The 27,500-nt window shown below is 33.6% G+C and overlaps 1 protein-coding gene across 16 annotated transcripts in view; it reads left to right on the top strand.

The window, feature by feature from the left end:
• wake (wide awake) overlaps positions 1 to 27,500 on the top strand; it is a 1,231,097-nt gene that overhangs the window by 960,704 nt on the left and 242,893 nt on the right. For 8 of the 16 annotated variants that reach the window (XM_067110037.1, XM_067110036.1, XM_067110048.1 and 5 more), the window contains one exon: positions 24,486 to 24,563. The exons of 2 other annotated variants lie outside the window; for them this stretch is intronic. In XM_067110037.1, the coding sequence (XP_066966138.1) occupies positions 24,486 to 24,563 (78 nt within the window). Of the gene's footprint in view, positions 1 to 13,937; positions 14,085 to 24,485; positions 24,564 to 27,500 lie in introns of all 16 variants that reach the window. 6 more of the 16 variants (XM_067110032.1, XM_067110039.1, XM_067110038.1 and 3 more) reach the window with 1 other exon arrangement.

Raw genomic sequence — 27,500 nt, 5'->3', positions numbered from 1 at the left:
CTCCCTCTTTTCACTTTCTTAACCGCTAAATGGCTGAAAATGTCCCAGATCTTGGCTTTATAGTCAAGTTTTCATACATCAGATCAATAAGCATATCACCTATGCTAATTTTTTTGCCACTTTTGCATCTCTTCACATTTCTCATTTTAAAGCTCTGAGTACTGTACGGCCGACCATATATTGTGCAAACAATTCATCTGAGAAACTTTTAACATTTTTTCTTTTATTCACATTCAGCATTCATAATTCACTTCCATAAAGGAGAGTTGGCTTAATAATCCCTTCACACATTACCACGTTGGCATCCAAAGACAAGTCAAGTATTTTCCCAAACTTTCAGACACACCCAGCTTCACCTGTTCTATGATGCATTTCTTCTCTCATCCTACTTATATCCGTCACATTTATTCTCCAATACTTGTACGAATCAACTAATTCGATTCTTCAGTTCCTTGGGGATAAGTGTATATATATATATATATATATATATATATATATATATATATATATATATATATATATATATATATATATATATATATATATAAAAGTGAATGTTTGTGTATTTGTTTGTCCACTATAGAAATCCGAACCGCTTGACAGACCCAGACAAAATTTTGCGCACGGGGCTCTATGTCACCCCAGAAAGATTTTTAATTCAAAATTACACCCCTACCCCGTGACAAAACAAATGAAATTTTGGTTTATACGTCACCTTTTCCTTCAGTTTTCTGGGTTTATTCTAATTTTTCATCTGATGCTTCACCTTTTCTTCTGGCACTGCCAGAAGTATGATTAACCTACAACAATAAATCCCCTATAGCATCAGTTTTTGATCAGAATTTACATGAATTTTTATCATAATTTATGAAAATAATTAATATTTTTGTTTATTGCTCGATAAAATCTACATTGAGAACCTAAATCGATAATTTCTTTGTGTAGTAAGCGAAGAAGAATCCGCGCATGTGTAGTAGTGGCTTAACACAACGATTTCAGCCAGCAGAAACCACCACCAAACATTCTCTCTCTCTCTCTCTCTCTCTCTCTCTCTCTCTCTCTCTCTCTCTCTCTCTCTCTCTCAAGGGTACCACACAAACTCTCTAGAATGAAATCTATCCCTTATGTATGAGGTTTATTACTAAATTATTGCCTAGAGGGAAGAACAATTCACTACATACGGAAGATAAGTTTCTTTTCACGTTACTTGGTACTGATTACCTGGAAGATAATGACTGAAAATTCTAGATTAAAACTTTACAGGAATGTAGATCATTACATTTGGAAATCTTTTCCGGAAGGCACTTAGAGGGTAATGTATTAGATGCAAACAGGGATTAAATTAAGAAATGGCAACTACTGCACTTTGAGAAACTCAAAGTGCTCACAGCTTACACAACACGTCAATTCATACCTTTTGCTGATGCTATCATGCACAGTAAGGAATAGTATTCTCATCATTTAGGAAAATAAAATTATTGTTTATGGTTATATTAGAATAATACATATTCATTTCTGTCTTTTATCAAAGCATATTTATTCAAAACAATAAATAACGGATTGCCTAACATTCCTCCAAGAAGGGAAAGATATTTGTTTGATTCATGATTACATTATTGTAAGAATTGACCAAGTTTATAGATGCCGAATGTGTAACTTTGTACACAATTCTACGTTAAGGAATTTGATGTCATTATAAAGATAATGAGTTGTAATTTATTATGCTCTGTTAAAAACATCCCTAAAACCAATATAAAAAAATATGTATCACGAGTTGAAGTTAGCCATATAGGAAAGTGTTTTGCCACTTTTTTCTTAATATGATGAGGGGGTGGAAGGCTAACTCTTGCAGCAATTCACTTGATAATAAGAAAAAATTAAAAAAGCATAACAGAGTATAGACTAAATGTTCTTATTAAAAAAAGACGTCTATTCTCATACAATATTAATGAATGAGCTTAAATTAGAACTGAGGGGTTGGTACAGTTTTTGTGAATTGGACAGTGAAGTTAACTTTCATTGTAGTAACACATATCATAAAAAGACATCATTGGCCTAGGCTTGTACCAAATTGTCTGTATCGCATGGAAATATTGTTTTAGATTTTTATTGTATGATTTGGACTTATAACGGCCTACAAATAGCGATGAAAGGTCTAACAGAGAAATGAATAAGCCTATACATATTTTATTCATATTCTGATCAGAGCATTGAGATGCTTCCCAGATGGAATACAGCGGCAAACTGTCACGAAATTGGCGCTAACCTATCCACACATGCAATTACCTGTCAGTCGGTCAGAAGATATTTAGGTAATACCATCAGTTCACCTGTTCTGGTGGGTGGACTGTCTCCGCCCACAAACTATTGTCTACACGTAAGTTTTAACGGCAGTTTCAATTTCGATGAACTGACAGAAGAAATGACAGGTAAACTTGAGGGTGGTAGGGAAGAGTGGGAGAGAGATAGAGATAGTTTATCGCATGTCATTCAGAGTTTTTCCGGACAGCACCAGATTGGTCAACTAGGATATTTTATATATATATATATATATATGTGTGTGTGTGTGTGTGTGTGTGTGTGTGTGTACGTGAGTGTGTGTATCTTGTTTGTAAGTTGTTCATGTAATTTGCTCACTGGAGTAGCGACTGCTTGAAATTTAACTAAACTAAATATAAACAATATTTTGGACCATTTATTTATTTTACTAATGAGCCTTTTGTGATATCGGCAAGTATTTGACTAACTACTGCAGGACATTTCCCTCTCTCTCTCTCTCTCTCTCTCTCTCTCTCTCTCTCTCTCTCTCTCTCTCTCTCTCTCTCTCTCTCTTTCTCTCTCAATTCGTAGAATCGCGTTGAATTTTAAACTGACCTGGATTTGCTTATAACATAGTGGAGTGGAAACCGTCTTACCAGTGAATGTTGCAAGAAAAGCAGTGGGTTTGGATGTTTCCTTGAAATACACATGGATTCCGTTTACTTAAGTTGCTTTTCATGTCTCTGGTTCCTTTGTTTCATATTGTCGTGACCATTTTTTTTACAACTGTTTATTTTGAAAGCCAATGAAAGCCAGCAGGACAAAAACCTAAATGGCTGACATAATAGAATTAACTTTATGTATAAATTTAAAGAATATACAAGTGTATGTAAAATAATGGCATTATCTTTATTGATAAATTGATAGTGTAGGAAAATTTATTCAAGACCTACATCATTTCATTATGATCGCCCAACTGTCAGGTAGGATGATGCCAACCTCATCATGCCTCTCTCCCGACCGACATGACCAGTACTCACCCACATCTTGCTCTGCCAACAACCTCCACTGTCCTCGAGTTTTGCAAATAGAAGATCTTGCCCCGCTTCCAGAAATCTTCTCGTCCCTTTTGATTTGGAGGAGGAAAGTAAATTCCAAATGCCAAGTTCCCGTTGAAGGAAGTAAAAGGAGAGAGAGAGAGAGAGAGAGAGAGAGAGAGAGAGAGAGAGAGAGAGAGAGAGAGAGAGAGAGAGAGAGAACGGAAAGGGATGCATTATTTGAGGCTTGAGCGGGAAAATACAAAGCGATTTGACGGTATGGATTTCGGTAAGAAAGGGGATCAAAGATTCCAAAAGAACTGTGAAAAGATCTTGAGCCTGGGAAGTCGAGTTCCATCATTTTTATATGCCGTTTATTCCCTTATCAGATAGCCATTTTGCTTTTTTTTCATTTCCTGGTGCACGTATATACACGTCATCCCCAAGCAAATATATTCAGCTATAGAGGTAGACCCAGCCGTCCTTCTGATGTCTATAGGCACACATTGGTTATCAGAAATTTTCTAGTTGCATATGTTTTTCTTGTTGCATATACAACATTGACCAAATATTCACTTCTTAAATTCAACTATATGAAAAAAAAACAGTAGTAAGGGCTTACAGTAAATTTTAGGACTTTTAAGGTTTTCGTATAAGTGCTCCTGAAAAATGTCGCTTCAAAACGCTACGAGAGGTAAAAACTCCCTTCAAGTTCCATAAAACCGCCATGACCTATGAATTCACACCGTCCCCATCAAAATCCAGCGTGTGGCCTTTCGCCAAATACCTGTCCGTCCAGGTGGTACATTCCGGCAATCATGATCTCTGCCAATTCGGAGCACTTCACGCTTCATCAGGGAGACTTTTGATGTCCCCTCCCTCGTAGCTTTCCACCATGTCTCCATATATCTCCCGCCGAACAGCCCCCCCCCCTCCCCGCCCCCCAACCTTCTCTCAGTCACTGGGAACGTGGCCTTTTTTTAGAGGTGGTCAATTTGAGTGGCAGCCAATAAAACATAACGAAGCTCTCGTTATGTGCATGATAATTTCAACTTCCTTTCCAATCATTGATTCTAAAAATGAAATAACATTTTATTTGCTTTTTCGGATACACTTTGTGCGCAACGCACAAGAATTCGAATCAGGGAGTTGATGGGTATTCATAAAAAAAAAAAAAAAATATATATATATATATATATATATATATATATATATATGTATGTATGTATATATATATATATACATATATATATAAATATATATATATGTATGTATGTATGTATGTATGTATGTATGTATGTATGTATGTATGTATGTATGTATGTATGTATAATATATATATGTATATAATGTATGTATACACATACACATATACACACGATATGAATATGTGCGTTGTATTTAATAGATGGATACAGACTTAACACAAAACCCGAATCCATCTCAGCCTGGAAAGAGAAACATGTTCATTCTAGCAGATATATCCCCTTAGCTGATACTGAGAAAATACGTTAAAATTTATCTGAGTGAAGAGCTGATGGCGGGGACTGAAGAAATCTGGAAAAAATGTTAACCATGAAGATTGACTTCCAAGAAAATGAGCTAAAGTGGCAATTTTAACAAATGACTTGATAATCTTTTCCTCAGACCATAATCGATCGAATGTTTTAAGTTGTAGTTGCTGATAGGAAAGGTTACGTTTGTCTGCAGTCAGTCAAGGAGGACAGCGAAACCGTAGTTGCTGTTTATAATCAGTCGTTCAACACGAGGCTATGTAGACTGAACAGTACTTTGTACAGATCTGTTCCTGTATAGCAACACTGTTGAAAATGATGGCTGTTCGTTTCCTTAGGATTAAACTCGTCTTTTACTGAATGCATTTTTTCGTCATTCCAGTGTAAGTTTGCATTTACTGAGGACAATTTCTTGCATATCCTTTGTACTTAGTAAGCGGAAGAGTGGTATGCACTATACTCGCGGTTATGCCAGCCCCGTTATGTTCCATCACGAGGCCAAATCTGTTATCTTCATGTTTCCAGAGCAATTATTCTTTATTTGAATTATCTCTATTACATCGCATTGATTAAGTAGCTATTTGAAGATGGAAACATTGTAGATTTTTCAAGAACAGAAATAATATTGACAAAACTAAATACTGTTCACTGGGAACTAACCACGCTTTTGATATCCGAACCACTCTAAATAATAGGTTGTTTAGGTTGTTCAAAACGCAATGAAATGCCGAGTTCTTTGCTTACAAAGTAATTACTCATTACCTACAAATGGTAGGAGAAACGTTCCTTTGTAATAGGGTTACAGTAGATTCCTTATTGCAAATGTTAGTATTAATCGTTGGCACTGCCGTCCAGCTATCCCTGTGGTTAGATACCACGCAGTGTGGAACATTTATCCTAACTTTGACCAAATTTTAGAATAAACTCCCGAATCAAATAATTGAATCGCTGGAACTTCAAACTGGATTCAATTTTTTTTTTTTTAGGAGGCTCACATGAGTTTCACCTGGCTGGTTACTTATTTTCATCAGATTTTTTTTTCTTTGCTGTTTCTCGTGTAGTTTATTTTTACGGCTTTTTCCTTAATCGACAAAGTATTTTTGTTTTATGAATAGTTTTATTTTCATATGATCATTCATGTCCGTTTAACAACACAGATCGTATTAAACCTGTGTATAATCTTACTTTCGTATACATTTTCAGTCTGTTTGATTCAGGCTGCCCATTGTTTGACTTGCCTTTTTTTTTTTTTTGGCGAAATTTCATAAAGGCCTCTTGGGTAACGCGTCGGTGTAGGCGATGATGATGATGATGATTATGATGATGATGATGACGAGATTATTCTTTATACGTTGTAAAATATTTCATCATATGTTTTTAAGCTGATTTCTGGTTGACTTTGAAGGTCTTTTAATAAAAGCTCATTAAGATTTACAGTAAAAATTACATTTTAAGTTTTCATATGAAAGCGGTCATCATTTTCGAGAAAAATGTGTAATTTACAGACACGAGCAGCCAGGAGTAACAAATGGGACAGAGGTAAATTCTGGCGAAATCTTTCCAGGAGGTGTCCTCAAAAGAAAGAAATGTTGTAGTTTATACACGGCGAACAGATCCACTGGCAATGTAACGTGGAAAATAAGCCTTCCATCTGGGCAAGGGTAAAAAGTTTCAGAGTTATTTGTTCCAAAAAGAAATCTCCAAAAGTTGGAACTACTTTAAGAATCTTTCTGAAATGCAGTTCTGATTCAATTCGGCCTCTTACTTTACATGGCCCTGCGACAAAACTTTTCTCTTTGGTTTCTCTTCAATTCACTTTCTTATACTTTCTTTCCAGTGATTTTTTTTCTCCGACTTCACTCCTCTCTAATTTCTCATTTATTTTCTTGAAATCTTTTCTTTGTAGCCAGCTGCACCGCCTGTTTTTCAGAAGGTGACCATTGCAGCCGTCAGTAAGGACTTGGAATTCCGTAAGATCAGGTTACAATCGAAACATTAAAGTGATTTATTTTGCCTGAGGACTATGAAATTCTGGCGAAATATCCACCACTGGTGAATGGCAGTTTAATAGCGCCTGATATTGGCGGAAGTTCAGTTTGTTTTTGAACGTGTACGATGGAAAACATTATAATTCGTATAGATATTTTTCACTTTAATTTCTGGCTTTTATGATGGTGAACATTTATATTTTAATACATGTTCATCTATCTCTCTGTGTCCACAGGTCAGTGCAATCATGTATGTATTGTATGTGCTTGTTTTGCGCTTGTTTTTTGCCTGCATATACAAACGCGATTGTGTACTTATATGAAAATATGCGGAAGTGTTCTGTTTTTAAAGTTATTACACATTATTCTGCTGCAGTGAGGAGGCTTCGTTGAAAGTTCAGAGATGATCAACAGTTACGTCATGGAACTAAACATCCCTTCGCAAGACGGAAGGTGATGATAAATATTAATCAGCTCTAAGAAAGAAAGAGGAATTAAAAGAGAGTTGAAAAAGGGGCTCGTGCGTTCCAAACTTCGACCACTAAAGGGAGAAATAGCGCGCAGCCTTCGGGCCGAAGTTGTTATTTACTTAGCAACTTCTTTACGGAAGGAGTTTCCCGTTTGTTAAAAATTATGCCTCCTTTCCTGGTTCCGTCCTTTTCATATATAACTTCTCCTTCGTTTATCAGCGCCATCATTTTTTTTCTTTATGCGTTAGCGTTAGCCCTCCATTTAGAAGAAGCTTTTGTACATCTTGACATGTTATTTTCATTTTTTTTCTTTTTCTTTTTTAGTACTTTATTTTTCCCTGTTCTCTCCGTAAGTTAATTACCAATTTCTAGTGTTTTGCCGCATGTATCTACATGTATATATACATGTATATATATATATATATATATATATATATATATATATATATATATATATATATATATATATATATATATATATATATATATGTGTGTGTATGTTTGTGTGTGTGTATATATATATATATATATATATATATATATATATATATATATATATATATATATATATATATATATATATATATATATATATATATATATATATATAAATTTCTGACTCACATCAGGATCGAACCCAGGTCTTTCAATTGAAAGGCAAGGGCGCTGCCCACTAGGCCATACAAGTCATAAAAGAAGTTGGAACCTGAGGGCAACTGCACCCAAGGAATTACCTGGGCAAGCTAACTGCTTGCATACCAGCGTGTTTTCTCCAACTTCCCGACTCAGCAATGACCCAATTGACAGCATTTCATTCGAATTATCCCTTCTGAGTGAGTAAGATAGAAATAATCAACACACAGTCACGTGTGGAACAGAGATAAATTTCTGACACACATCAGGATCGGTTCGATCCTGATGTGAGTCAGAAATTTATTTGTTTTTTAGAACCTTCAGTCAACTATATTATCTTTTGTCCTCTAGGTGGTGTACTTAGGAATTTCTCTTTCCTGAAATAGCAATGTAATGAGTGTGGATTAACACAGCCATAAAAATAATAAGAAAGGAAAAATATGCGAAGATTTAAGTGTTAATATAGGAAATGAAGGGAAGTCAGGTGAACGTAAGGTAATTAGAGTCAAGGGTAAAACGTGAAAGGGAAATTAAGCACAGAAGAAATTAGAGTGAAGCAGTTTTTATAAAGGGAGAATTGTTTCCATAGAGTCTATAAGCATTTGACGTTTCATTGCATGTGAAGTTGATAATTTGGTTTCTGAATAATGTTCACATTCTGTGAATATATATATATATATATATATATATATATATATATATATATATATATATATATATATATATATATATATATATATATATATATATATATATATATATATATATATATATATATATATATATATATATATATATATGTATGTATATATATATATATATATACATATATATACAGTATATGTGTGTGTGTATACTGTATATATTTATATAATTGTATATATATGTGCATGTATATATACATATGTGTGTGTATGTTTGTATTTATAGGTATATATGTGGTATATATATATATATATATATATTGACAATATACTGCATATATGTATATATATAAATATGTATGTATATACACAGATGTATGTGTATATTTGTACCGTATATGAAACGTGTCTTTGCATACGCTGTCAGTCTGTTTCCAATGGTAAGGGATTGTGGACACACTGGGGAGGAAAATGTCCCCCTAAATGGTGGATGAGCTTCGTCCGTTTAGTCCAAAGGCAATCATTGATTTGAGTGAAATGCCCTGAATGGCCAGTGCTTGGGGTTTGCAGACCCAAATCCTTCAAGTTTTTTTTTAAACGCGCAAACCGCAAACACGCACGAAAAATGGATAATTAAGCCTTTCGAAAATTTGTTCGCACTTTTCTCTTGCAGCCGATTCCTTGATTGTTCCTTAGAATGCAATATATAATCCAATGCTGAATACAAGGTGAACATTCAAGAGGAAATTACCTCTCATGAATGGCTTTTAATATCTTGTAACAAGTTTAATTTTTGAAACTAAAGGTTGTCTCATCCATATCTGAGTTAGAAAAAAAATTTAATATAATCTTTACCTTTTTAAACTAATTTATACAGTTCAGTTTGCATCATATTTGTCATCAGTTATTCTCTTTATTTGAAGAACAGGTCATGCTGGCATTTCTTTAAAGTCGGATTTGTATTTCGTTTGTGAATGAGCTGAGACAGTTTCAGTGATTATACGGAAGGAAAAATAATGATAGGATTGGTCACCTTCCCCGAATGAAGCTTTATTTCAAAATTTACACATATTTAGTGTTAAACTTTGTGGGATTTTCGAGGTAAACATTTTTTTTATAGTATAACATTTGCAGCCATCGTACAAAATTGCAAGGTTCTTCTATGTAAAAAATATGCAACTTCAGTTTAGCAAGTTTTCAGTTGGGGTCAAGAACTATTGAAAGACTTTTTGGAAAAAACTGGATAGCAGATAATAAACCATGGTTGGAAATTTCAGGCCGTTACTGGTAGATATGATTTTTTCAAAATGAAAATTTTTGTTACAAATTCAATATCCTAAATGTAGCCGAGCAATTAGCATCTTTATATCCTGTAATTTGATCCTGTAACTTTAGTAATTTTTTTTAAATGTATGGCTAATTGCCCCATCAAGGAAAACTTAACCCTGCAGTTATGTTAAAATATATTTTTCTTTTGTTAAGGACGTCTCTATTATTTGGTATTCTTCGCAAAATTAAAATCAAACCAAATACTTTTAACATCAGTCATTGCGTTTCAACGTCCCCAAGATTTTAATGCTCGAAGCATTTTCAGACAATTTTTAAGGATAAAACGGTATCGTACATTAATTTGAGTGTTATTTCCTATTTATTATATTTATTCATTGTCAGCTATATATTACCATGATTGGAGAACTATAACTTTCTTATGCTGGGAATAAATATACATGCATAATATAGTTATATATTTACTTGATAAATATACATACGACCACAAATATACAAGAATGGTTTCCAATATTAGGAAACTAGGAAACTTGGAACAGAAGACATTATTTTGGGCAGCTCTTGTTTCTACGTAGGTATGTGTATAATATTAATAGGTGAAGAACTGGAGCTTAAACAAGGGAGAGGTCTCGTGTATCGATTGTATATATGTTAAATTTCATAGTAAAGGGACAAAGTTTTGTGTGGCATACATAGCATCATAAGGTTGAAATGACAAGAATATCCCTGTTATTTAATACATGTAAGGCTAGACTGCTGCAAGAAGTCACGAAGAACATCAGGTGTATGAGTAAAATTGTGGGGGTAAAAAAGGCCTTAAATTTGGTGTTGAGTGACCGGCACTAGCTGATGAGGCAGTTATGACCGAGGATCGTGGAGAGGAGCTGTACGGTCTCGTGAGGTAGTTTGAAAGTGTTAATAAGAGGAAAATCTTTGAACTACCTGTTAGTATGAGTAAGGCTATGAGGGTAATTCAAAATCAAGAGAATTTAGCAATGAATGTCAACATGAATAATGAAGACTGGGAGTAAATGCAACAGATGAAAATAGGATGAGAGAAGCGTAACAAATAAATGAAGCCAGGAAGGTAGCAAGATATGCGCTATAATGAAGAAGAGAAGAGTATCTTCGGAAGCCTAAGTAGAAATATTCGAAGGAATTGACGAGCCAACAACCCCCTTTCTGGATGTAAGATGTGGCTTTTCAGTAAAAGTAAAAGAAATAGTTGCAGCCTTATATATGGAGTGAGAATAAGTTTAAGAATGAGAAATGTAGAAGTGGCGAAAATGTAAAAGATGGTTAAAAGTTGGTCAGGGTTTTCAGATGGTTTGATATGTGAAGAGAATGGGTGGGGATGGAAGATGTAGAAAGTGTAGATACTGGGATGGAAGGGCCTTAACATTCTGGAAGGGAGTGTGTGTACAAGATGTTGGGAAGTGGGGGGCAGGGGGCCGGGTCTTTGCAACTGATAAGTCTTTGTGTAGTTTTCTGAGACAGCTAATGTTGTGTTAGTTAAAGGATGAACGTGGCAGTGAATGTGGTATTATATACATTTTAATATATATATATATATATATATATATATATATATATATATATATATATATGTGTGTGTGTGTGTGTGTGTGTTGTGTTTATATATATATATATATATATATATATATATATATATATATATATATATGTGTGTGTGTGTGTGTGTGTGTGTGTTATGTGTGCGTAAACATATATATTATATATTTATTTATATTTATATACATAAATACATATATATATATATATATATATACATAATGTGTGTATGCGACAATATTACTATTATACCAGGGAAGGTGTAAGGTAGGATTACGATTGAGAAAATAATACAGATGACAAAGGAACTGATATGGGAATAGCATTGTTGATTTACACTTGGAAGGGAGTGTGAGGATTAAATACTTACTGATCCGTGACAAATTTGAAAGTAAAGAAAAAACTGTATATCGCAGATGTGGACCTAGAAAAAGATAAATATGATAGAATCGATAGTGAGGCGTTGTGGAGGTTTATGAGAATGTATGGTAAAGAAGCTGTTGAGGGTGATTAATAAAGTTTTCATAATAGAGTAATAAAGTTTTCATAATAGAAGTAAAGTGATTGTAGATAGGAGAGAGACTGCTTTGTCGTAGATGTGTGTCTCAGACAACAGTATGTTTGTGTGTTTTCATGTCTGTCCAGTATCCTTATGGGGTGGGGCTAGAATGATGTGGCATGAGTCCTCAGCGAAAGGGCAGCAGATGCAGGTGCAAAGTTATGGGATAAGAAATTGAGTCATGACTGGAGTGTATTGTGACTGATGCTTGCAAATGATACATTATTGATAAGGATAGTGAAGGGAATCTACAGAAAATTGGTAATAGTTTGAAAATGTTTGCCAGATCAAAAAACTGAGACAAAATATGAGTAGGAGCAAGGTCATGAGGGTAATTGTAAATTATGAAGGAGGAGGAGTGAATGTTCTTTACGGATGGTGAAAGAATCGAAGCTGATTTGTAAAAGTATTTTGGATTAGATATGATTGCTGATGGTAAGATAAGAGGAAAAGTGAGTCACAGAAGGTTAAGTAACAAAGATGGCACAGTTTGTCCAAAAGGTTGGGAAGAGACTTGAATAGCCTGTAGAAGCCAAGGTTGGAATGTATGAAGAGATTGTTGAGTCAATTCTTTCTTATGGAAGCGAAATGTGGATGTTGAGTGTGAATGAAAAAAAATAAGAGTTGACGCTGTTAGGTTGAAATGTTTGCGTAGTATTTACTGATAAGAAGAATTATATTAAGTTGAGAAGTGTGAAGATAAGTAAAGGCGGTAAAAAGTTTGACCCAGGGGAAAGGATTGGAAAAGAATTTCCAGATGTTTGGTCATGTGAAAAAAAAAGACGACGATTTGTCGGTTCAAAGTGTATTATTCACAAATGTTACCTGGAAGGAGAACAGGAAGATCTAGAAATGCATGAAAAGCTTGTATGAAAAGGCTTTGAAAGGGCATTAATACACAGAAAGCAGAAAAAGTTTTTGCAATATTGAGGTTAAGGGCAAAGTATATATTGGGAGTCGATGTGCTGCTAATGTATCTTCCATATACGAATATGAAGTAGCTAATACTGTGAAACATTTTACTGCACATTTGTGTGTATATATATGTATATATATATATATATATATATATATATATATATATATATATATATATATATATATATATATATATGTATATATATATATATATATATATATATATATATATATATATATATATATATATATATATATATATATATATATATATATATATACATATATATATATATATATATTATATATAATATATATATATATATATATATATATATATATATATATATATATATATTTTATATATATTATGTATATAATATTATGTATATATATATGTATGTATATATTATATATATATGTATATATATTATATATATATATATATATATATATATATATATATATATATATATATATATATATTCAAACTCAAGAATTTAAGGCATTTGTTGAAGTCCATCTCTAACATTTCGCGAGTGGTAATGTTGAGTAGGCTGTTAGCCGTAACGAAAAATGACATCATCTTTCAATTGTTATCAAAGTGAATGCTATATAACTGAAATATTTTGCGTTATGACCATTGGAGTTTTGGGTCATAAAAGATGAGTAGCCGGAGACAGGTTGAATTTTAGTGCATAGGTATAATTTAACTTTTTGTCATGAATTATCTGTCTTTTAGCCTTAAGTATCTCTTTAAAGATATGTTTTTATGTGGTCTCCGTGTGAGGGCTGTGTGAAACGCAGTATCTTTCCCTTATTGCTGTGCTCTGTGAAAGACTGGACTCCTTTCTTATGTTGAATATAATGCTTCTCACTGTATTCTGAATCATGATCCATGTCACTGTTTGAATAATAACTAGTCTCATATTCTTTGCCATCTTTCTATCTGTCTGTCTGTCTATCTATTTTTGTGTGTTTGTGGAATTCAGTCCACACGTCAGATCATTCCTTCAGCTTGTTTACATTTCGTTTTCATTATTATTACCTATGTAGAGTTAGAACAATCCGGGTTACCACCACCAGCCTTGACCCCAACCTATCCCTGGGATGTGGCCAGCACCTCGCACACTCTGACCTCGTGGGAAGCCCAGTTCGGACATGCAAGTCTCCTTCAGACCGAACTGATGATGTCCACTGCTGGTACTGTGTGCTTTTTGGATTTTCAGTGACACCGTTAAATAGTTATGTTTATGTGACGGTAAATTTTGTGTGTCGCCTCTCTCTCTCTCTCTCTCTCTCTCTCTCTCTCTCTCTCTCTCTCTCTCTCTCTCTCTCTCCTTCTGCTTCTTCTTCGTCTTCTTCTTCTTCTTCTTCTTCTTGTAAGTGAAATCAAAATTCTTGACACTTCTAACGTCGCATCGCTGTTGTCGTTATGGATAATGGTGTGTTACTGTGTATACACTGTAAATAAATCGGTATAAATGATACTTATTAGGTATTATTTGATGAATATTGTTAATTGTGATTATATAGCTAATAATATATATAAATATGTATTTGTGAGTAAAATGTATATATATATATATATATATATATATATATATATATATATATATATATATATATATATATATATTATAGATATGTATATATATATATATATGTATATATATATATATATATATATATATATATATATATATATATATATATATATATATATATTTTACTCACACGCTGGTCGTAAGATTGTGTAATGATGTATACCACACTAAATGTTGTAATATCACTGTCATTATTATGTACTGTGGGGCGTGAGTTAAGTAGAGCGTGACATAACCAAATTCTCTTCTTTATTTTAAACGCGAAAATCGAGTTTGTTCAGAAGGAAACGATAGCCAGAGCAAATCTGCCTTTTAGAAGTGTCACAAACGGCAAGAAAAGGATGTTACGTAGTCTGTTATTATTGCTGGACCTTTATCGGGTCAAGTACATAGTGCAGTTAACTGTTAACAAAAAATATCCATGATAAAATTTTCGAGAATTTCTTGCTATATTATTATGATGGACCCTTTAAAGTTACTTGAAAGTTTACTAGAATTTAAAGATCACAAGAATAAGTGTTTCATGGGCGAATTTGCCGGGTCAGTGTCTTCCTTCTGAAAAAACCCTTTTAACATAAATGTGCGTGTTTCGTGTTGTCGAATTTCTAAAAGGTACACATAGTTTTTGTATATCATTGTAACAACTGCTTCGAAAAATCTTTTACCACCTCTTCCATTCCAATTCAATATGTCTTCTTCTTCTTCTCCTTCTTCTTTTTCTTCTTTTCTACGTGACATTATTTTTGTCTGACTCTCCCTATTCATCATTTTCTGACTTGGCATATCCTGTGGTGCTTCTTTTGCCAAATTTCACAATGAGCCTTCGTGTCTTTCTCTTAGTTAGAAATTGTAGGATGGAGGATAGTTTGACACTATGGAGTGCCGGGGCTCTTAAGTACGGCCAGTCATTTCAAAAGGGACATAACATGTAAGTTGAGTATTTACCTAGATTTACTTTTCACATGTATGATGATGATGATGATGATGATGATGACGAAACATTCATTATTGTTTTAGTTTTTACTCTGTGTTTGTGTCTCGCACTATTTTTAATATTATTATTATTATTATTACTATTATCATACTATTATTACTGCTTTTGGTAATAATGTCATTGTCATGTTTTTTTAAACTGTAATGGTCATTTGTTTTCATTCCAAGAACTGAAATATAAAACTGACAAATGTCATGGCTTGGGAAAGTTATGTCTTCGATTTCAATTTTTTCTTTGTATAACATCAACGGCCCATTCCGTTCCCTTTGTTCTGATGCTGGTGAACCTTTGGCTTCGTGTATTTAATGTTATTATTATTCAGATGAACCCTATTCTTATGGAACAAGCCCACAGGGGCCACTGACTTGAAATTCAAGCTTCCAAAGAATATGGTGTTCATCATAAGGAAGAAGTAAGAGGAGGTAAAGGGAAATACAGAAAGAAGTGTACATGTGTTGGTAAGTTTTGCAGTTTTTCTTCGGCATCATATCCATTGATTGACAATAAAAATTGACCACTTGGAAATTCACGAAACAACGGATTATGAGAATTTCGGTAATATAATATCTATAATACATAGATGAAAAACGTTCAAGAATACTTGTGCGTATTTATACATTTTTACGTAGGTGTCCATGTATTATATGAATATATATCAGTATGGAACTGAAGCCACAAAATTTCATTCGTTAAGAATAAAATTAAAGACATTTTTAGTGGAATTGAAATTTTTTTAGAAATGACTCAGAGATATAATTTGCAATGTAATGTAAAATGGTGAAGTGTTTTTAGGTAGATTTTGGGAAAATTTTAAAATTACTAAAAGCTTAAAAATTACAGTGCATGGCTTTGCCTTGGCAGGTAGAAAACCGGTATAAAACGTTAAAACATTAAAATGATGCACTTTCAGTTCTAGAGTCAAATTTAGCAGTGTAGTTTTTTCCTTGAAATTCAAGATTTCAAATAATAAAAGAGTTCATTTTAATTCATTGCGTAGCCAAAGGTATCATGTATCTTCTCTCCACTTAACCCTCTATTTTTTTCTCTTCCAAAATTGTTGTTTAAAAATGAAGACGTCCTTTCGAATAAAACAATACGCTTGCGCGCATCGATGCATGTGCTTGTCTCTTTCAAATCTCATGTTGAAAATTCTGAATTCAGAAGCAGATTCCCTGTACTATAATCAGGGAGTTTAGAACTTTTAGCGCAATATACCGCTACCCAACCTCATCCCTCATCCTTTCCTTCTGTGCTGTGTGACACACTGAGTTATATTAAATTTTACAAGTGTATAATTTGATGCCTTCATGTTGTTCTTTCAAATTTCTTAAGTTCAGTATCATTTAGATTCTCAGTCAGTTCTTTGTAAAGCTACAACAAAACTTTCCGGTCAGGCAAAGAGAAGCCACTGATTTACTCCCGAAAAAAAAATATTAAAGTAATCTCTATATGGAAGTATTTGGCATGTATGTATCCCATGTAGGGGCGTGGCTTTTGTCTGAGATGAAAATAAATCAACAGAACGGGCACTTTTATTTTGTGCATAACACTCTCTTTCTAGGTATTTGTCCTCTGATGAATAGTTTTTCTTTTGGTTGAGGGGATAAATTGGCAAATGCATTTCTACTGCCCCAGCTACTGAAATATAAAACTATATGGTTCCCTTTTTGGTTAGATTTTAAAACTAAAATTTAAACCAGCATATGTAAATAACAAAACAAAACTTTCCCTAAATCTCTCTCTCTCTCTCTCTCTCTCTCTCTCTCTCTCTCTCTCTCTCTCTCTCTCTCTCTCTCTCTCTCTCTCTCTTATAAGGTGTCTTTATCCATAAGACATGATTTCAGCTCTCTAACAAAGTATGTCTTAATATATAAGTCACTCTGTCACTCCGTAATATGTTCGTTTAAATTCACGGTTTCCTGTGAAACTGTGCCGTTCTTTTTCCATTTTATTTTTCTCATTGTTTTCTATTCATATATTTTCTGTTTTAATACCAAACTAGCTTTTGTGTTTTTATGGTCTTATATTGACTGCAGTGTTGTTCGTTGCTGAAATAGTTGTTTTAATTTTAACGTGATGTTCCTTCCCTTTCCATCGTGCTGTCTGTTCTTGATTTAGTCTGTGGCGTCTTGCATGCACGTATTTATAATTGTGGTTACCTTCGACTAACGATGTTGTTTTTACCGATGTTTTTGCTAATGTCCTTGTGATTTTTAACGAATCGTGTTTTAAGTGTTTCTTACCTTTCAAGTGTTTCTTATCTTTCCATGTGATGTATAACTCAAATTTTCGTTGACACTTTCATTGGTTTGCTGTTAGGAACAGTGATGACCCCATCAGTGTGCTTTAGTTTGCAAGCCCTTCGGCAGCGAGTGTTTTGAAATTGGATGATTGTTTTGCTCGTTTTCGTGTTGGTTAAGTTGTCATGTGAATGATGTCGGTGTTTTAACCGTCATGGTTGCTTGCTTTTTTTAATTCTTTCGAAGTTAACCTGTTGTATGTTGCTTGTTTGTTTTTTTGCTTTAATCGCTACTAAGTTCATTACTGATGTATTTCATAATTATTTTTCTTTCTGCTTAATCTGCTCTTATTATTATTATTATTATTATTATTATTATTATTATTATTATTATTATTATTCAAACGGAGTTTTACTGACGATATTGTTTACTTTTCTACCACGTTATCAGCAATTATGCGTCTTTCAAAAAGTTTTCCCATATATTTTGTACTTTTTTTCCTTATAATAACGTTGTATTGTATAAGTTACTTTTGAGGTAGCTATGATAACATCCAAGGATTTTTAACGAACGGGTAAAATCGTTTGGTCGTCACTCATGTTCGTCTGAACTCCCAAATCTTAAATAATAAACTTCGCTCTTCTCACCTGACATAATCCGACATTTTGCTAAGCGCTGTCCTCTGTTCTCCTGTCGATGACCGGGGAAAAGGTCAAGGGAAAGGTCACGTAAAAATTGTTAGTTTGGTATTTCTTCCGACCAGCCGTCTGTGCTTTCGAAAATGTTTCATGGCGTGTGGTCATTCAGTAATTTGATATTCCCAAATCTATGCTGGTGAGAATGCTGATATTCATTGAGACCTCGTACCTGATCCACTGAGTCTTCAGTATATTATCAAAAGACGCAAAGGCCATACTATCTATACGCGATATCAGTCAAGGAACTGAGAATTTTGCCATTCAGCTGGGAATATGGGAAATGCAGCATATTCCATATGGTAATGAGGGTAGGCTGTGGAAAAATGAGTTGAACAGTTTTAGAATAATAAAGAAGTTTTTCAGTATTGTTGGTACTTCATAAATAATTGACTAAAGTACTTTCAATTAAAGGTTCATTCGTGACAGGTAATGCTCCCTTCAGATATGAGCGCGAGTCAGCACTAAAGGATTAATGTTCGCACCGAAGGTCTTAAAGTGAATAAAGAGAAATTATTGGCTTTGGTCCGACTGGAATACCCACGCTTAAATGGAGCGAGGGATAAGGACTATTCCACTATTCCCTCCAATGTCAGAATGTAAAGGAATATTGAGTCGATTAAAATGTCTTCACTGAATACAGACGAGATGACTCGGGCAAGAAGAGCAAAAGAAATATATTTCTCTTGAATGAACCGAAGGTCTTCAGCTTAACCTTAAAGTGGAAGTCCTGAGAGCGGGTTTTAAGCAACGGTGGTTTATATTCTGTATTGTTAGTTTTACGCGAATGAAAAGCTGTTCATTAAAAAGAGTTCAAAGTACTAACACCCGATATTAACTGGAGTTAAAATCATAATCCTTGACATGAACATTTGAGGAAAATCTAGATCCAAAGGTAACTAGAAGTCGTAATTAATGGGCATTGGAATTATTTCATGGTAGAACCGTTCCCTATAGAAATTTAAGAAAAAGCAGCCTTTTATAATTGAAGACTTGAAAGGTACGGTTATCTACGCTGATAATAGATTTTCAATATAAAACAAAACGAGTCGATGGGATTGACGGATCGCGATAAGTTATATTATATATTTCAAAATGAGTGAAATTTTTTTTTCTTTTTTTTTTTTGGAAAACTATGAAATGCTGTAAGGAAGAAAGGAAAAAGTAAACGCCTGAATAATGGAGAGAAAGATCTTGGTTCTATTTTAACTACAGTTCTTAGTATTAGGGTTTATGGTGTTAGACTGAGTAAGAGAAGGACACCGTTTTTCAAGCAAATTTAGGGAGAAAGACAGCAAATGAAAACCAGTCGAAGAAAAGATTGGGCGTACCCTCTCGACGAACTAATCCTTTGTTTTTGAAAGTATTTTCTCGCTTCAGTGATATTAACTGTCCTTGCACAAATTACGATGACATATTTTGATGAGGGGAAATGACGCCATAATGTGATGAAATACAAAGGATTACTATGAAATTATTCAAAGATGAGAGGTCAGTAGAGACAGTAAAAATGGAATTGAAAGATGAAAGATGTCAGTATTGTTAGACATAACCCCAAGAACCCTATAATGTAAAAGAAGTCCCAGTATTGGTATGATGACTAAGAAAGACATTAGTGCTTTTAGATTAAAAGATCTAACGTCAAAGAAAAATAATGTAAGGGCTTAATCAAGCTAATGAATTTCATGTTCTATAAAAAAATTGATTAAAGTAATTAAATTTTTTCATTATTATTATAAACAATAAAATCATATTTTGAACGGAATGAGTTGGGCTTCAAAAATTAATGAACATTAATATGATTAATGTATAATAGTTTGATATACAATAAATTAACGAGAAATTAGTTGAGTATATTTTTTATGTTAAAAATTTTCTGTTCGCTTTTTATTGACGTTGACGTTGTCTTAATGGTCTCGATACGTATGACAGGAGAACAGCGCTACAAAATGATTTGTGATCAACGGTAGAAGGACATTCGGAATATGCATCTCCTGACGAATATTTGCAGAATTTAGAACCAAGCGATATACTGTATACTGAATTGAAATGTGTCTCTTTATAAATCATTACAACCAGATCTACGCAGTAATCAATGGATGCTTTCAGATAAACTGCTGACCGTATTTAAATGAAAACGATCTACTTTGTGCTTGCTTGCATACAAGTTTACCTTGGAATTTAAAAACTGGTTCAACATTTTCTCAAGTTAATTTATGCCGACTGTTTCACGTTGAATAAAAGTTAATCTTTTAAATGAATGTGCTACCTCCAGTGTAGTTCCCAAATTTAGCTTGAGTGTTCCACTGTGTGATCTGTAACTGCATTAAGAAAGCAGGCGGAAGGTAATGCTCATCCTTATGTTGAAAATTGATCGATTGTAAATTTGTTTTCTAAGAATGTTAGTATTTTTACGATTCTGGTTGTTTAAAATCATCATCCCGCAAGTAGTTACCCTTGCAATAAGGTTATTTGGACGGAACAACACTGTATCTCACTTAGTTAAGCATATACTTTTCCCTTTTATTTCCTTTTGGTGACGATCGTTCGAAATACCGTTGAGAAATATTTCATGTTAAACTTGAGGGAAAACGTGAATTTTCATTTGCTTTTACGTTGAAAAAACGCTGTGACATTCATCTTTCCCACTCAGTGCCTTATATCTCAGAACTCGATGCTCTCATTTCCTTATTTACACCAGCTTGCTTTAATTGGTTTCTTGGCACAAGACCTTTTGTACATGAACGTATTGTTGTGCATGTCATTTACAATTACTCTTGCATCTTTTACATTCACTTTATCTGTTATTCACCACGTTTTTTTCTTCGACTGTTGTATTTTGAATTGAAGTTTTTAAACCAGTGGTGTGTTTTCATGAATGAGCAGGCGACATTTTAGATCTTTTTAAGTTGAAGCATGCCCATCTCAAGACAGTTTTCTGTCGCTAACAACGGCATATTTTTATTACTTGAATTTATGATGTTTTCTCAAACTATATATCATCGTAAAGTACATTTGCCATTCTTGAAGTATATGCATTTCTCCCATGTCCCCAATCACGCTTTTCTTTTCCGAAGGTATTCCATTTTCGAGTTCATGATTAGTAACTCTGAAAAATTCGAACTTTTCTTCAAAGCTATGAATTTTTAAACAGTTATGATTCTCATCGTCATTTTTCTGGTTTCCGGAAGCTATTTCTTTTTTGTGAACTCGAGTTTTATATTGAGTGAAATCCATCTCTCAATTTTCTCTTCCGTTTTACAGTTTTCTGAAAGCTTCTCCCTAATATCTCCATTCCGCTATTTATAGTTCTGTTTTTTTTTTTTTTATCTCCCAACAGGTTTCATTAATTAATTTGTTTTTTGTTAAAAATCGTCTCTTGCTCGGCTTATTTATGATTCATGTAGTTTTAAGGTCCTCTTTCTTCTTCCTGTTCATGTTTTCCATAGCAAAAACTCGTCGTTTCATTATGATTGTATTGATACACGTAATTTTATTAGCATACTGGATTAAACATTATAGAATACATTTTCTTCTCATGCTGTGATTATGCCGCTTGATAAACCATTATCTTGAAATTTATTTTTTTATTATTATTTTTTTAAAGATCTGTTATGTCTTCATAGGCTTTTATATTAAAAATCAATATTTTCTTCTGCAGTACTTGTTTGTGCCCAAATACCACTTCTTTTTCTCAGCGTTTTAAGTTTTTAGAAGCTAGTTCTTATTCTCAAACAAGATTCCCAAGATTAATTTCCTTCTGATATCAAAGTATTTGTTTATTTTCTTTTATTTAATTGATATAACCATATCAACTTTTATATCATTGAAGATTAGCAGAAACACGAATCGTTTTCTCGTAGTCTCCGTCTCTTGCAGGTTTTCAGCCACCCTTATCTCTCTCTCTCTCTCTCTCTCTCTCTCTCTCTCTCTCTCTCTCTCTCTCTCTCTCTCTCTCTCTCCACTTTGACTTTGCATCTTGAAAACATTACTTTCTTTGTTATTTTTTATGTATTATTACTAAGGTATCTTTACTGTCAGGATTTTAACAGATATAGATTTGGAAATATTTATCCATTCTTCTGCCCTTAAATTTGTATGTTTTTTAGTTATTGCGTATCATTGTGAGGATACTTTCCACATCGCATAATTCATGCGCCAAAAAGTATAATTTACTTTTAATTATAATGTCTATTCATCTTGAGATGAGTCTTGTTTTCTAACTCTACGGCTGTTCTAATCGCTTTAGTTCTGTATTTACTGTGTTTCTCTCGAACTGTGCATCTATGGACATATCTGTTGTACATTTCTACAAATACTTGATTTTGTTTCTGATGTCTATTTTTTAAAACCCAAACGTTTTGTAAAGTGTTTATCAAAACATTCCTTTCCTCTTTTCTTACAGTTCAGATTACTGAACAACATTCCTATGTATCTTGTTTTTGTCGTACTTCCTCTGCATATTCCTTTAATTCAAAGTTAAGACTATGCCGTTCTTACAACTTTCGATGTTTCTTTTTTTTCGTATACTCCTTTCCATGTATACTCTTCGTGCCATAAAACTATAGTTACGTTAGAAAGTAATTTTTTGTGCACCTACTTCTCTGCTGTTTTATATTTTTCAAAAATACATGTTTATGATAAACGGTCTTGAACTGTACTTCGCATACTAATGTTATTGGCTGTTACGAATCTCTTTCCCCTGCTTGTCAGTTTTTTCCTTGTCCTTTTTTATTCTTTATTTACCCTTTTGAAGTCGTATCATGTTGAAAATGATCCTTTTCTCTGTGCTATCTTTTACTGTTTTGAATGTCATTTTACTGCATACAAATTTTAAGCTTGGCATTTTTTAATGCGTGTTATTTTCTTTTTTAGCACTTTGCATTCGAAGTATCAAGCCATTCTACATTTTTAGCAATTCTGAGATTCTTTTAGACTTTGAACGTCACCTCCTTCACAGTTTGTTTTTATTTCTTATGTGTACCTGTGAAGCTTTTAGAACTGCATTTTTTCTCTTTAGATTTTTGGGACGTTTAATGTCTTTTTTAAAATTTTATATTTTACATTTCAACTTTTTTCAGAATGTTTCGAAATATTTCTGCAGAGGGTATAAATCATGAATTTTTTAGTTGCCCCCAATTTTCTTGACGGCTATAAACGCCATTTTTTTTACGAATACTTAATATTAAAATTTTTGCCATTATTCATTTGGTGTTTCGGCCTTTTTTTTTTATCTCCATTTTCACAGTTTTCAAATCTAACTTTTTTAGCAACGAACTTTGCAGTATGACTTTACCAATTGGCTCCCTGTTCCATTTTATATTTTTATATAATTTTTGTCCTGTAGAATAGACCTTGGAAATCATTTGACCTATGTCCCCTTTTAGCTCGTGCTGAGAAACTGTCACCACCAATTTTTCGAGCCAATTTTTGTCATGGTTCGTATTTTTCATTTTGGGTGACTCGTCAATAGTGTTTTGATGACGTCTCTTCTTATACATGCTCACCTGGTGAAACACATTCATATGAATATTGCTGAACACCTGTGACCCAGTGCCTGCATGCATTTCAGTTTACCAGGTGCCCTTAGATGTCATAGTTTTAAAAGAATTGTAAAACATGGAACGGCTATAATAGAAATCTTGCTGAGTTTTGACCATTCCATAGTTGTTTGTTATGATAATTTCATACAGATTTTTATCAGCATTGCATACATACCGAATGGTTGCTAACTGAATGTGCTCATGCAGTGCTTCCCTGGTATGACATACGACCTCCAGACCGATCGTTTTGTACATGTATGGTATGCCCTACTTACAACATCTCTTATCGTTTTGGAAATGTGTTCTTGTTGTCCGAGGATGTGAATTATGTGTATTAATGTTACTTATGTTGACTCTGGTTGATGATGACGACACCTGTACTTACGAAAAATACTACAGGTTGAGTCATGCTTTACCCTGACCCTTGAGTTTAAAAGCAAAAAAGGGCTTTCAGCTTGATGTTTGCTTTTGGTTTTATTTAAAACCCTTTTTCTTATTATTTTCTTTTCTTTGCTATAATTGCAGATGTGGGTGGGACCAGCCCCCACCAAGTGGTCCCCGCAGACTCGCCCATTCGACCCCTTCTCACTGTAACGACATTTGGTGAGTAAATCAGTGGTAACAGGCGCTCTCTTCTGTTCGTGTGTCGACTCCTAATGCAGTAGCTTAGGGAGACCTTTCGCTTCCATTACGTCTGCGTGGTGTTGTAGAGGTTTGTTACTTTTAAGAAGGAACCACAAGTGTGTAATTATTTCATATATATATATATATATATATATATATATATATATATATATATATATATATATATATATATATATATATATATATATATATATATATATATATATATATATATATATAAATTATATTATACACATTTACGAGCACACTCACTCCGCCAGAAACGTTTTGACTAGTGTTTTTTGTCATAAGTATGAGACCGGTCATTCGTTGAAATGAGCTTTACTGATAATTAGCCATCATCTTTGCAGTTATTAACAAACAATAGTATTTCCATATGGATAAGATTTCATGGATGCATCAGCCGTTCAGTCAAACTAAAACAAAGCATCTCATTTTTTTTCCACAGTTTATTTATTTATATATTTATTCAGTTATATATTTATTTATTAGATAGGAGAAGATCTTGTGACGGTAATATTAAAGATTTAGTTACTCTGTTGAGATGAAATATTTGTTTCTTTACTTATTTAAGGTCACTGTCAGAGTAGATCGTTTAAGGCGAGGCGTGTCTTTGTCTTAAACGGCTTGATTTGACAATGACCATAAATAAGTAAAGATATAAATATTTCATCTCAATGAAATATCTAAAACTTTAATCTTCATTATATTAAAATGCTAACTCTAAAAAAATGTGCATATATGTAATTGTGCGTATCTTTGTTTAATGTCATATTTTTTTATGTTGGCTACACGAAAGTCGTTAGCTCATTTCATTTTTGTTTGAGTTCTTTCTCAGCTTTACCTAAGTATGTAGGTTAGTAACTAATTGTCGTAAGTGATGCCATACCTTTAAATTTTAATTCCGACAGAATACATTGTTCATTATATTTTGGTTATGTTATTTTTATACGGATGGGTAATTTCATGAAAGTTTCTGATGAAAGTGTCTTAGATAAGGAATTCTTTTCCTGACCTTCGTATTTATCCATCTGTATGCATATTGCTTCTTATCCAACAATTTATACAGTTGATCATTTCCACTCTCATTATATCAGCGAAATATGAAGTGGTTATCCCTTTGCATGAACATTAACTTGAAGCTTTCCATTTGTCTGTAGCTCATGAAAATGAAGTCTGTGTTCTGTGTGTCCAGAATGAAAGTAAATAAAACCAGTATTTACATTTTCCAGCCATTTTCATTGGCCATCTGGTCCTGCGCCAGCGTATAAGAGGCAATTCATAATCGAGTCTAGTGTAGCGCCTTATTGATTTACTGTAATTTTTTCTCGTAATAGTTAGAGAAAAGCACACATAGGCTTTATCTTCGGTACTGAATATCTATAGGTAACTGTTCAGTAGAATATATGAAACCAAAATCTGTTGCAAGTTTAGCAGTTATTGAAAAGTTATGATGAGTTTTTAACATTTAAAAATATCCTGTCATTTTGAAGTGTCAGATGTTTGAACGTGCGCGCGCACACACGCACACATATATATACATATATATCTGTCACTAATCCACACACATTTTATATTATATTATGCGTGTGCATTAGTGACAGATAATATACACATATATATGCACACAGGCATGCATACACACAGACATATGTATACTTGTGTATGTATATGTATATGTGTATATGTGTGTGTGTATGTGTCACTAATACATGCGTGACTGTTGTAAATTCACAAATATTAGGTTCCAAATAAAGTTAAATATCCAATTAACTATACCTTGGGAATAAATGACACCCAAGGAGAATTGCATTTCATAAGTGCTTCATCACTGTCAGGATTCAAACCGTTTCTTGGTTCAGAAACAACTATAAACAGTAACTTTGACCACTGATCCATCGAGGGAGGAATAAATTAATATCAACTCTACCGTACATATGCCTGTCGAAGTCAGGTTCTGTACTCAGAATCAATGTCAACCCACCTCCACCATGATGGCTGTTTGATGCGTTTGTGAAACTTGGCGAAGTTTCACAAACGCATGCCTTTTTATAATCATAAACATTAAGACACAAATATCGTTTACATCCAATTCACTTTACTTCGGAAATAACTTACACCCAAGAGGAGTTATGGGCTTCGTCAATGGCAGGATTCGAACCGTTGCACGGTTTAGATACAATAGACAGAGATTTTGACAAATGAGCCATCAAGAGACGTATAAGATAATGTCAACTATGCTGTACACAGGCCTGTCAAATTAAAGTCCTGTATTTAAAATCGATATTAACCCAGCTCCGCCATGATAGCTGATTGGTAAGTTTGTAACGCTTGGATGATTTTGAATTTACGTCAACACGCACACACACACACACACACACACACACATATACATATATATATATATATATATATATATATATATATATATATATATATATATATATATATATATATTATCCCATGTATTAACCCACAAACACTTCGATACCGATTGCACTTTACCTTGAGAATAGCTTACACTCAAAGGGAGTTCTGTATACATAAGTGCTTCTGGCCTGACCATTGTCCGAACCTCTATCCTTTTATATTTGATACAGAAGTGACAGAGACATGTCCACTAATCGATCAAGAGATATATAAGTCGATATCGACTCTGTTGTACATATTCCCGTCGAATTCACTTTCTGTCCGTAAGGTCGAAATCAACCCATCTCCACCATGACTGCTAAAGTGCAAAGTTTGGTATTCATTCACAGATATTATGCCACAAATACCCTTAATAAGTACTACCTGAATTCGACAGGAATTATACAGCCGTCGAAACCAACTCCTCTCTCTCTCTCTCTCTCTCTCTCTCTCTCTCTCTCTCTCTCTCTCTCTCTCTCTCTCTCT

The sequence above is a fragment of the Macrobrachium rosenbergii genome, chromosome 10 (genome assembly GCF_040412425.1).
Source record: "Macrobrachium rosenbergii isolate ZJJX-2024 chromosome 10, ASM4041242v1, whole genome shotgun sequence".
NCBI lineage: Eukaryota > Metazoa > Arthropoda > Malacostraca > Decapoda > Palaemonidae > Macrobrachium > Macrobrachium rosenbergii.
This window is presented reverse-complemented; position numbering and strand designations above follow the sequence as displayed.